Here is a 13,113-nt window from a genome sequence, read left to right on the forward strand (position 1 = left end):
TTTCAGCGACTGTCACAGTCGTAGTCTGGACCCCCCCCCCAATGACATTGTCTACGACAACCTACCTAGTCGACGTCCAGCTACCGGCAACCCATTAGGACATCCACCTACGACAACCGCGACAAGCTACGACAAGGTAAGACAATTCAGTCGCCGGTACCTGCCGCCGGTTGCCGTAGGTTGTCGCCAATGGAATTCACCAAAGTCAGCACCGGCGACAACCTACGTTATCCTAAGACAGCACCCACGTCAGGAGAGCTCACTGGCGTCAAGCCAACTGTCGCCGAAAAGTTCTAAACATTTCAAACCCCTGAGGCGACCAGACATAGACGCTACGATTCTTTGGGCGACTGACAATAGACAATAGACAATAGGTGCAGGAGTAGACTAATTGGCCCTTCGAGCCAGCACCGCCATTCATTGTGATCATGGCTGATCATCCACACTCAGTACCCCGTTCCTGCCTTCTCCCCATATCCCCTGACTCCGCTATCTTTAAGAGCCCTATCTAGCTCTCTCTTGAAAGTATCCAGAGAAACGACCTCCACCACCCTCTGAGGCAGAGAATTCCACAGACTCACCACACTCTGTGAGAAAAAGTGTTTCCTCGTCTCCGTTCTAAATGGCTTACTCCTTATTCTTAAACTGTGGCCCCTAGTTCTGGACTCCCCCAACATCGGGCACATGTTTCCTGCCTCTAGCGTGTCCAAGGCCTTAACAATCTTATATGTTTCAATGAGATATCCTCTCATCCTTCTAAACTCCAGAGTGTACAAGCCCAGCCGCTCCATTCTTTCAGCATTTGACAGTCCCGCCATCTCGGGAATTAACCTTGTAAACCTACGCTGCACTCCCTCAATAGCAAGAATGTCCTTCCTAAAATTAAGGGACCAAAACTGCACACAATACTCCAGGTGTGGTCTCACTAGGGTTCTGTACAACTGCAGAAGGACCTCTTTGCTCCTATATTCGATTCCTCTTGTTATAAAGGCCAACATGCCATTCGCTTTCTTCACTGCCTGCTGCACCTGCATGTTTACTTTCATAGACTGGTGTACAAGGACCTCCCAGATCCCGTTGTACTTCCCCTTTTCCCAACTTGATGCCATTTAGATAGTAATCAGCCTTCCTGTTTTTGCTACCAAAGTGGATAACCTCACATTTATCCGCATTAAACTTCATCTGCCATGCATCTGCCCACTCCCCCAACCTGTCCAAGTCACCCCGCATTCTCATAGCATCCTCCTCACAGTTCACACTGCCACCCAGCTTTGTGTCATCTGCAAATTTGCGAATGTTACTTTGAATCCCTTCATCTGAGGAGACGACTCACGACCACAGTCGCCTAAAAAATAGCCTAAAAAGTGGGACAGGGGCATTACCCAATTAATTCCTGCAGCACTTAGTGCTTTGGTTAGGAAATCTTGAAATGGACCCACTTTTTAAATGGAAGCCACGCACGACCAGCAAAGAAGGACACAGGTCCCAGTTCGCATTGTCGGCACCAAAGTAGAGATGGTTGAAAACTTCTAATTCCTCGGAGTCAATATTCTCCTGGACCACCCACATTGAAGCAACGGCCAAGAAAGCACACCAACGCCTTGACTTCCTTACAAGGCTTAGGAGATTCAGCATGTCCCCTACAACTCTCACCAACTTCAACAGGCACCGTAGAGAGCATTTTATCAGGAAGCACCACAGCACCATAGTCGCTGCAGGTGGGCAAACATTTTCAACATGTTGAAAATCCAGCGGCGACCAGAAATAGATACGACTCTTTGGGCGACGACTCACGACCATACAGGCTTCACCCCACGACATGTTGACACGTGAAGCCTGTCTGGTCGTGAGTCGTCGCCCAAAGAGTCGTACCTTTTTCTGGTCGGCGCTGGATTTTCAACATGTTGAAAATTTTTGGCCACCTGCCGCGACTATGACGGGTGCCGGCAAGTCGACGAAAAAAATCGCGTGTGGGACAGGCTCTTAAGATGCCCCATCTGAGCTAGTCCCATTTGGTCCATATCTCCCTAAACATTTCCTGTCCACGAACCTGTCCAAATGTTATAGTACCGGCCTCAACTACCTGTGGCAGCCCGATCAATCTACCCACCACCCTTACATTAAAAAGCTGCCCTGCACGTTCCTGTTAAAGCTTTCTCCTCTCATCTTAAATCTAAGTCCTCTGGTTCTTGATTCCACTACTCTGTAAGACCATGCATTCACCCGATCTATTCCCCTTATGATTTTGTACACCTCGACAAGATCACCCCTCAGCCTCCTGCGCGCCAAGGGATAAAGTCCCAACCTGCCCAACTTCTTCCTAAAGCTCAGGCCCTCAAGTTCTGGCGACATACTTGTAAATCTTCTCTGCCGTCTTTCCAGCTTAATGCCATTTGCCCCACAGCAGAGTGACCAAAACTGAAGACAATATTCCAAGTGTGGCCTCGCCAATACCTTGTTAAACTTGTCCTCCTTATCCCATATGAACTCGGTCACCTCTTAAAGATAGCAGAGCCAGGGGATATGGGGAGAAGGCAGGAACGGGGTACTGATTGGGGATAATCAGCCATGATCATATTGAATGGCAGTGCTGGGGATTCAATTGTAAGGGGAATAGGTAGACGTTTCTGCGGCCGCAAACGAGACTCCAGGATGGTATGTTGCCTCCCTGGTGCAAGGGTCAGGGATGTCACTGAACGGCTGCAGAACATTCTTGAGGGAGAGGGTGCACATTGGCACCAACGATATAGGTAATACAAGGTGAATTTAGAGATAGATACACACACACACACACACACCCTGGGAGTGGCATTTTGCAGGTGTGAGCAGTTTCGGGGAAGCCATTCTGGGAAGGGGAAGTATTTTGGAGTGGGTGGTTTCTAGGTTCTCTCTCCAACATAGTCCCCTGTGGCCATCTGTGCTCGCTGTGTAATTAGCAGTGTGCCACGTAACCAGCGTGTGTGTACAAGGCACCAGCAGCTCCATCTGCAGGCCATCTGCCATCATCACTGGCCCTGTGATATAAATGTGAGAACAAGAGTCCACAGGACAAAGAAACATAGATGTAGGAGTAGGCCATTCGGCCCTTCGAGCCAGCACCGCCATTCAATATGATCATGGCTGATCATCCAAAATCAGTACCCCGTTCCTGTTTTCTCCCCATATCCCTTGATCCGTTAGCCCCAAGTGCTATATCCAACTCTCTCTTGAAAACATGCAGTGAATTGGCCTCCACTGCCTTCTGTGGCAGAGAAGTCCACAGATTCACAACTCTCTGGGTGAAAAATGTTTTTCCTCATCTCAGGCTTAAATGGCCGACCCCTTATTCTTAAACTGTGGCCCCTGGTTCTGGACTCCCTCAACATGGGGAGCATTTTTCCTGCATCTAGCCTGTCCAATGCCTTAAGAATGTTATATGTTTCTATAAGATTCCCTCTCATCCTTCTAAATTCCGGTGAATACCAGCCCAGTCGACCTATTCTTTCGACAAGACACTCAAAGCTGGAGTAACTCATTGAGTCAGGCAGCATCTCTGGAGAACATGGAAAGGTGACGTTTCGGGTCGGGACCCTTCTCCAGGCATGAAACACAACCCAACCATGTTCTCCAGAGATGCTGCCTTACCCTGCTGAGTTACTCCGGCATTTTGTGTCTTTTTTTAAAACCAGCATTCGCGATTCCTTGTTTCAATAAGAAACCACAGCATCCTGGCAACATTCTGGTAAATCTTCGTTCTTTCCAGCGTAATGTTACCTTTCCCACAGCAAGATAACCAACACTGAACAACCAAGCACTCCAAGTGCAGCCTCTCCAATGTCCCCTTCCATCTACGTCTCCCTCTGTCCTCACAACTTGCACCTGTCCTGACCTTATCTCTTTATCTCACACTATTTATCTTTTTCATCTCTGGGGTTTGTCCAATTTTCTGCCAACCAAACCCCCTCCCACCTACCCCTCCCCCCCCCCCATTCACCTGTATCCACCTGTCACTTGCCATGCTTTGTCCTGCTCCCGCTTCTCATCCAGCTTTCTTCCCCCTCCCCCCCACAATCAGTGTGAAGGGTCCCGACCCAAAGCGTCACCTATCCATGTTCTCCACAGATGCTGCCTGACCCACTGAGTTAATCCGGCACTCTGCATCTATCTCTCTCATAGACAATGTCTAATATGTATATCTGCAGGTATACAAAACATTCAATGCCTTTCACAAGGATACAGACATGGGGGGGGGGAACCAGAGAACACAGATTTAAGGTAATTTGCAAAAGCTGGTTTAAAGAGGACATGTTTTTCTTTAAGCAAGTAATTCTGAAACGGCAGCAAGGCCCAAACAAGGAAACAGAAATGAACCAACAATGTGTCTGTTCTAACCCCAGAAGGGATCCATTTAGATGGGAGTTAGATGTGGCCCTTGTGGCTAAAGGGATCAGGGGGTATGGAGAGAAGGCAGGTACAGGATACTGAGTTGGATGATCAGCCATGATCATATTGAATGGCGGTGCAGGCTCGAAGGGCCAAATGGCCTACTCCTGCACCTATTTTCTATGTTTCTATGAACAATAAGCTGGGCAAGATAATAACTAAGCACAGTGGCTCAATGGGTAGAGTTGCTGCCTCACGGCACTAGAGACCCGGGTTCGTTCCTGACCTCGGGTGGTGTCTGTGTGGAGTTTGTACATTTTCCCTCTGATCCTGTGGGTTTTCTCCGGGTGCTCCGGTTTCCTCCCACATCTCATGGATGGGCGAGTTTGTAGGTTAACTGGCCTCTGTAAATTGCCCCCTAGTGTGCAGGGAGTGGATTCAAAAGTTGGATAACATAGAACTAGTGTGAAGAAAAAAGAACAAATTACAGGCATTGTGTGCAGGATTAAAGCCTATGGAATCAAAGCATCAAAGCTTCGGGACACAATGGCAGGGCTGTGAATGATTATGTACCGTGCCCTCCATAATGTTTGGGACAAAGACCCATTATTTAGTTATTTGCCTCTGTACGCCACAAATTGAGATTTGTAATAAAAAAATATCACATGTGGTTAAAGTGCACATTGTCAGGTTTTAGTAAAGGCCATTTTTATACATTTTGGATTCATCATGTAGAAATTACAGCAGTGTTTATACATAGTCCCCCATTTTAGGGCACCATAATGTTTGGGACACAGCAATGTCATGTGAATGATAGTAGTCATGTTTAGTATTTTGTTGCATATCCTTTGCATGCAATGACTGCTTGAAGTCTGTGATTCATGGGCATCACCAGTTGCTGGGTGTCTTCTCTGGTGATGCTCTGCCAGGCCTGTATTGCAGCCATCTTTAGCTCATGCTTGTTTTGGGGGCTAGTCCCCTTCAGTTTTCTCTTCAGCATATATAAGGCATGCTCAATTGGGTTCAGATCGGGTGATTGACTTAGCCATTTTTTAGCTTTGAAAAACTCCATTGTTGCTTTAGTAGTATGTTTAGGATCATTGTCTTGCTGTAGAATGAACCGCTGACCAATGAGTTTTAGACAATAGATGCAGGAGTAGGCTATTCAGCCCTTCGTGCCAGCACCGCCATTCAATGTGATCATGGCTGATCATCCACAATCAGTACCCCGTTTTGAGACATTAGTTTGAACTTGAGCAGATAGGATGTGTCAATACATCTTCAGAATTCATTATGCTACTACCATCAGCAGTTGAATCATCAATGAAGATAAGTGAGCCAGTACCTTCAGCAGCCATACATGCCCAGGCCATAACACCCCCACCACCGTGTTTCACAGATGAGGTGGTATGCTTTGGATCTTGGGCAATTCCTTCTCTCCTCCATACTTTGCTCTTGCAATCACTCTGATACAAGTTAATATTCGTCTCATCTGTCCACAAGACCTTTTTCCAGAACTGTGGTTGCTCTTTTAAGTACTTCTTGGCAAACTGTAACCTGGACATCCTATTTTTGCAGCTAACCAGTGGTTTGCATCTTGCAGTGTAGCCTCTGTATTTCTGTTCATGAAGTCTTCTGCGGACAGTGGTCATTGACAAATCCACACCCGACTCCTGAAGAGTGTTTCTGACCTGTCGGACAGGTGTTTGGGGATTTTTCTTTATTATAGAGAGAATTCTTCTGTCATCAGTCGTGGAGGTCTTCCTTGGCCTGCCAGTCCCTTTGCGATTAGTAAGCTCACCAGTGCTCTCTTTATTCTTAATGATGTTCCAAACAGTTGATTCGGTAAGCCTAAGGTTTGGTTGATGTCTCTAACAGTTTTATTCTTGTTTCTCAGTCTCATAATGGCTTCTTTGACTTTCATTGGCACAACTTTGGTCCTCATGTTGATAAACAGCAATAAAAGTTTCCAAAGGTGATGGAAAGACTGGAGGAAAGACTAGGTGCTGAGAGCTCTCTTATACCTGCATTAAGGAGGCAATTAAACACTACTAAGCAATTACAAACTCCTGTGAAGCCATGTGTCCCAAACATTATGGTGCCCTGAAATGGGGGGGACTAAGTATAAACACTGCTGTAATTTCTACATGAAGCCAAAATATATAAGAATGGCCTTTATTAAAATCTAAAAATGTGCACTTTAACCACATGTGATTTTTTCCAATTATAAATCTCAAATTGTGGTGTACAGAGGCAAATAAATAAATGATGGGTCTTTGTCCCAAACATTATGGAGGGCACTGTATGTAATGAGTCATACTGGTGTATGGAACAAGCTGCTGGAGGAGGCGGTTGAGGCAGGGACTATTGCAACGTTTAAGAAACATTTGGACAGGTACATGGATAGGGCAGCTTTGGAGGGATATGGGCCAAACGCAGGCAGGTAGGACAAGTGTAGATGTTGGCCAGTATGGGAAAGTTGGGCCAAAGGGCCTGTTTCCACACTGCATGACTCTAGGAGCAAACAACTGGAAGCCTGCAAATACTTTTAAAGTTTGGTACTACTGACTTCTCTTTAGTTAACCATACATGATGGGTCAATAGACAATGGAGTAGGAGTAGGCCATTCGGCCCTTCGAGCCAGCACCGTCATTCAATGTGATCATGGCTGATCATCCCCGATCAGTACCCCGTTCCTGCCCTCTCCCCATATCCCCTGACTCCGCTATCCTTAAGAGCTCTATCTAACTCTCTCTTGAAAGCATCCAGAGAACCGGCCTCCACCGCCCTCTGAGACAGAGAATTCCACAGATTCACAATAGGCAATAGGTGCAGAAGTAGGCCATTCGGCCCTTCGAGCCAGCACCGCCATTCAATGTGATCATGGCTGATCATCCCCAATCAGTACCCCGTTCCTGCCTTCTCCCATATCTCTATCTCTCTGGGTGAAAACGTTTTTCCTCATCTCCATTCTAAGTGGCCCACCTCTTATTCTTAAACTGTGGCCCGTGGTTCTGGACTCCCCCAACATTGGGAACATGTTTCCTGCCTCTAGCGTGTCCAAACCCTTAATAATCTTATATGTTTCAATAATATTCCCTCTCATCCTTCTAAACTCCAGAGTATACAAGCCCAGTCGCTCCATTCTTTCAACATATGACAGTCCCGCCATCCCGGGAATTAACCGCGCAATGTATTTGTTTTGCACTTTATTGGACTGAATCCATTCTGCATAACCCAATAAATCTTAAACGTCTGCCATTGCCTCAATTCGCCGATTCCTTAATCTAATTTGCCAGTTTACTGTGGCGAGCATTGCTTTAAAACCTCATGACAGTTCATTTACTTGATTCATTGATTTTTTTAATTTCATGATTAAGTACTATACTTTATAATTGAAAGATTAAACCTTGCTATTAATCATGATTTTTACCTAATCTAACGCTAGATAACAATTAGGTCTTTCTTCCATAATTAGGACTTAATTTTCATTAATCACAGATAGGTTGTCTTTCGCAGAATTAATCATGATTTTAGAATCACGGTCTCACAGAGTGGAACAGATCCTTCTGCTCCCTGTCATTCATAATGATCCGACATCTGGCTTGTATATTCTGGAATTTAGAAGGATGAGAGGATATCTTATTGAAACATATAAGATTACTAAGGGTTTGGACAAGCTAGAGGTGGGAAACATGTTCCCGATGTTAGGGGAGTCCAGAACCAGGCGCCACAGTTTAAGAATAAGGGGTAAGCCACCTCGAACGGAGATGAGGAAACACTTTTTCACACAGAGAGTTGTGAGTCTGTGGAATTCTCTGCCTCAGAGGGCGGTGGAGGCCGGTTCTCTGGATACTTTCAAGAGAGAGCTAGATAGGGCTCTTAAAGATAGCGGTCAGGGGATATGGGGAGAAGGCAGGAACGGGGTACAGATTGGGCATGATCAGCCATGATCACAGTGAATGGTGATGGTGGCTCGAAGGGCCGAATGATCTACTCCTGCACCCATTGTCTTTTGACACTAAAACAACTTAATCCTCTTCACTTTCGCATTAATAGCCCCCTGATTCTGCACACAGGGCAATTTACACTGGCCAATTAACCTACCTAATTCATTGCAACAAAATGTTTTTAATCACACAAATATTGTATCGAACAAAGGGTATCAAAAGGCCTGATTCGAGTGAACGAGGAGAGGATGTTTCCACTAGTGGGAGAGTCTAGGACCAGAAGTCACACTCAGAATGAAAGGACATTCCTTTAAGAAGGGGATGAGGAGGAATCTCTTTAGTCAGAGGGTGGTGAATCTGTGGAATTAGACAATCGACAATAGGTGCAGGAGTAAGCAATTCGGCCCTTCGAGCCAGCACCGCCATTCAATGTGATCATAGCTGATCATCCCCAATCAGTACCCCGTTCCTGCCTTCTCCCCATATCCCCTGACTCCGCTATCTTTAAGAGCCCTATCTAGCTCTCTCTTGAAAGTATCCAGCGAACCGGTCTCCACCGCCCACTGAGGCAGAGAATTCCAGACTCACAACTTTCTGTAAGAAAAAGTGTTTCCTCATCTCCGTTCTAAATGCCTTGCCCTTTATTCTTAAACTGTGGCCCCTGGTTCTGGGCTCCCCCAACGTTGGGAACATGTTTCCTGCCTCTAGCGTGTCCAAACCCTTAACAATCTTTCGGGTCGAGACCCTTCTTCAGACTGAAGTCTCGACCCGAAATGTCACCTATTCCTTCGCTCCATAGATGCTGCCTCACCCGCTGAGTTTCTCCAGCATTTTCGTCTACCTTCGATTTTTCCAGCATCTGCAGTTTTGTCTTAAAAAGTGCAGTTTAGAGTTTTCTCGCACATAATTCTTAATTGAAATCCAGCACAATGCACTTTGAAATTGTCTCTCTCAAAAAACAATTCCACAATTAGATTCAAGTCTGTCATCAACCCTACTTTAAAAAAATCAATGGCTACTTTAATTTCATTTACTTTAACACAAGACAGTGACAAGTGTGTTTAATTGTTAAATGTACCGACAATGGAACAATGATCGATATGTTTTGCGATCATAAAACTTAATCTTGTGATTAATTGTGACTAAATGTAATCAACTATCTAATTGCGAGCTTGTAATTCTAATGTCTGCATACTTGAATTTCCCCATTTAAAAACAACTAGTATTCTTCACAGAGATTTATAGCGCTTCACGGCACGGAAACAGGCCATTCAGCCCATCTTGTCCATGCCGTCCAAGTTGGTGTGCTGGACTAATCCCATTTGCGTGCATTTGGCCCACAGCCAATATATACCCTTCGTATCCAATATAACAGTCCAATCTCTTAATTGTAATTAATTTTTTATCATGATTAATATAAACACTGTTGGGGCGGCACGGTGGTGCGGCGGTAGAGTTGCTGCCTTACAGCGCCAGGGACCCGTGATCGATCCTGACTACGCGTGCTGTCTGAGTGGAGTTTGTACGTTCTCCCCGTGACCTGCGTGAGTTTGCCCCGGGATCTCCGGTTTCCTCCCACACTCCAAAGATGTGCAGGTTTGTAGACAAATTGGCTTGGTAAAATTGTATATTATCCCTAGTATGTGTAGGATACTGTTAGTCAATAGGTGCAGGAGTAGGCCATTCGGCCCTTCAAGCCAGCACCGCCATTCACTTTGATCATGGCTGATCACAGTGGGCACTGATTGGGGATGATCAGCCTTGATCACATTGCATGGTGGTGCTGGCTCGAAGGGCCGAATGGCCTACTCCTGCACCTATTGTCTATCGTCCACAATCAGTACCCCGTTCCTGCCATCTCACCATATCCCCTGACTCCGCTATATTTAAGAGCCCTATCTAGCTCTCTCTTGAAAGCATTGTACCCGAATCGCTGGTCGGCGTGGACTCGGTGGGCCAAAGGGCCCGTTTCCACGCTGTTTCTCTAAAAATAAACTAAACTATATACATTTTTCAAATCCCACAGTTGACTGTGTTGTGCTTTATAACTTAGGCTTTACTGAGGAATTCCAGGACACAGGCCCAGCATTATCTTATTATGCACCTCACCTCACCTCACCGTGATCATTTTAGGCCCAGGATCCCCCATTCACTTCTCCCATGAACAAACACCTCACCCATATGAATTATTAAAACATCATTTCAAGCAGGAATTAGTTTTTTTGTTTTAAAAAGAAAAAAAGTAAATGCTCTTACCTAAATAATAAATTTATACCAAAGAGGGTGAACATTACTCCAACGTATCCAACAATTCCAGTGGCATAGCTCAGCTTGTAAAGTAGAAGAAACCATTTATAAACCAACCTGCAACCAAAAGAAAACCACAAGCAGTTAAACGATGTGCAAGGCAGGACATCAAACAAAAACAAGTTCAGTCTGAAGAAGGGTCTCGACCTGAAAAGTCGCCTATTCCTTCTCTCCATAGATGCTGCCTCACCCGCTGAGTTTCTCCAGCATTTTTGTCTACCTCAGAAAATCTGATGCGAACAGTGGAGCACAGCAGCTGGTCGAGCTACTGACTCACAGCGCCAGACCCAGGTTCGATCCCGACCACGGGTACTGTCTGTGTGGAGATTAATTTATTGTCACGTGTACCGAGGTTCAGTGAAAAGCTTTTGTTGTGTGTACGTTCTCTCTGTGAACGCATGGGTTTCCTCTGGGTGCTCCGGTTTCCTCCCACATCCCAAAGACGTGCCGAATTTTTGGGTTAATTGGCCAATGTTAATCGCCCCTAATGTGTAGGGAGTGGATACGAAAGTGGGATAACATAGAAGTAGCGGAAACAGGTGATCGATGGTCAGTGCGGACTGACCCGCCTGCACCTACCTGATCTCTAAACACTTCTCATTCCCACAATGACCTTTCTGTCCTAAAGGGCCTGTCCCACTTGGGAGTCATTTGCGAGTCACAAAGATTTTGTACATCCCAAAATCCTGGGGCGCCGCACGCAACCGTGCGTCACTGCCTACGTCACCACGCACGCATCGTGACACGTAAATGATGTCGCGTAAATTACACGCAAATGACGGCCAAGTGGGACAGGCCCTTAAGTCTCCTCCATTGTCAGAGAGAGTGCTGTTTTTTTCCCTTTTTCCTTCCGCCCACAATATTTAATATGTAAAATAATATGCAATTCTGTTCCATTCTGTTTGTAGTCTGTTTGGTTGTTTGTTTGTTTGTCTTTTTACACAAAGTCCGCGAGCATTGCCACTTTTCATTTCACTGCACATCTCGTATGTGTATGTGACGAATAAACTTGACTTGACTTGAACACAAACTTGGGCAGCTTACAGCTCAGTGGTATGAATATTGATTTCTCTCACTTCAAGTAACCCCGGCATTCCCTCTCTCTCCATCCCTCCCCCACCCAAGTCGCACCAGCTTCTCATTTCCGTGATCGGGGCCATAAACCTCCTGTAGTCGCCGCTACGGATGGCCCGATGTACAGGCCCTCTCATCGGGATGATCCAAACTCCGATGTCGGGACGATCGAACACACGCCGCGGTTTGTAGTGCCCGAATCGGCACTTTCCTACCGGAGACCGCGGCTTCAGGATATTATAGGCCACAGGCCGGCGGTCGGAGCTCTTCGCCGGCGATCCCCAGCAAGGGATCCCAGACTCCAGACGGTAAGTACATGCCATGCCCACGGCTAAAAGCTCCGCAAACCACAGCCCCAAGATGCCAAAGTCACCAGGCCAGCGATCGGAGCACTCCTCTCTGGCGACCCCCGGCAATGGTTCGCCCGCTCCGCGATGGAAAAGTCCACGCTGCTCCCGCTGCTGAAGCTCTGGGCCCGACTCTGGGAAAGGCCGCTCCAGTCCAAGCTGTTAGGCCGCTAGAGTGGAGGCGGAGAAGCGACATGGAAAAAGTCGCCTCTCTGCCGAGGGTGACTGAAGAACGGTTTCTTGTGTCTATCTTTTGTGTCCAGCTTTTTGTGTCTATCGTCAGTGTGGACTCAATGGGCTGAAGGGCCGGTTCTTATGCAACACTTCCTTTGACCCACGCATTCGGGAGTGGCCAGGGTCAATTGCCAACAGAGCATTCTGCAAATTGATGCCCTCTGAAATTCAATGTTCAAACAAAACCATCAAAGGGTCAGTAACCGAGGGCGTTATCATTTCATATTGATTGCAGGTGGCATAATGGCACAGTTGGTAGAGCTCCTGCTGCACACAGCCCAAGACAGTGTACAGGACCCTGGTGACAACACACCTGGAGTATTGTGTGCAGTTTTGGTCCCCTAAATTGAGGAAGGACATTCTTGCTATTGAGGGAGTGCAGCGTAGGTTTACAAGGTTAATTCCCGGGATGGCGGGACTGTCATATGGTGAGAGAATGGAGCGGCTGGGCTTGTACACTCTGGAGTTTAGAAGGATGAAAGGGAATCTTATTGAAACATATAAGATTATTAAGGGTTTGGACACGCTAGAGGCAGGAAACATGTTCCCGATGTTGGGGGAGTCCAGAACCAGGGGCCACAGTTTAAGAATAAAGAGTAAGCCATTTAGAACGGAGACGAGAAAACACTTTTTCTCACAGAGAGTGGTGAGTCTGTGGAATTCTCTGCCTCAGAGGGCAGTGAAGTCCGGTTCTCTGGATACTTTTAAGAGAGAGCTAGATAGGGCTCTCACATATAGTGGAGTCATGGGATATGGGGAGAAGGCAGGAATGGGGTACTGATTGGGGATGATCAGCCATGATCACATTGCATGGCGGTGCTGGCTCAAGGGGCCGAATG

The 13,113-nt window shown here is 46.5% G+C and overlaps 1 protein-coding gene across 2 annotated transcripts in view; it reads right to left on the minus strand.

Annotated features, from left to right (window-relative positions):
* Positions 1 to 13,113, minus strand: part of rnf121 (ring finger protein 121) — a 44,408-nt gene that overhangs the window by 15,892 nt on the left and 15,403 nt on the right. For both annotated transcript variants that reach the window (XM_033022159.1, XM_033022158.1), the window contains one exon: positions 10,569 to 10,676. In XM_033022159.1, coding sequence (XP_032878050.1) covers positions 10,569 to 10,676 — 108 coding nt within the window. The remainder of the gene's footprint in view (positions 1 to 10,568; positions 10,677 to 13,113) is intronic.

This window comes from Amblyraja radiata, chromosome 6 (assembly GCF_010909765.2).
Source record: "Amblyraja radiata isolate CabotCenter1 chromosome 6, sAmbRad1.1.pri, whole genome shotgun sequence".
NCBI classification, from domain to species: domain Eukaryota; kingdom Metazoa; phylum Chordata; class Chondrichthyes; order Rajiformes; family Rajidae; genus Amblyraja; species Amblyraja radiata.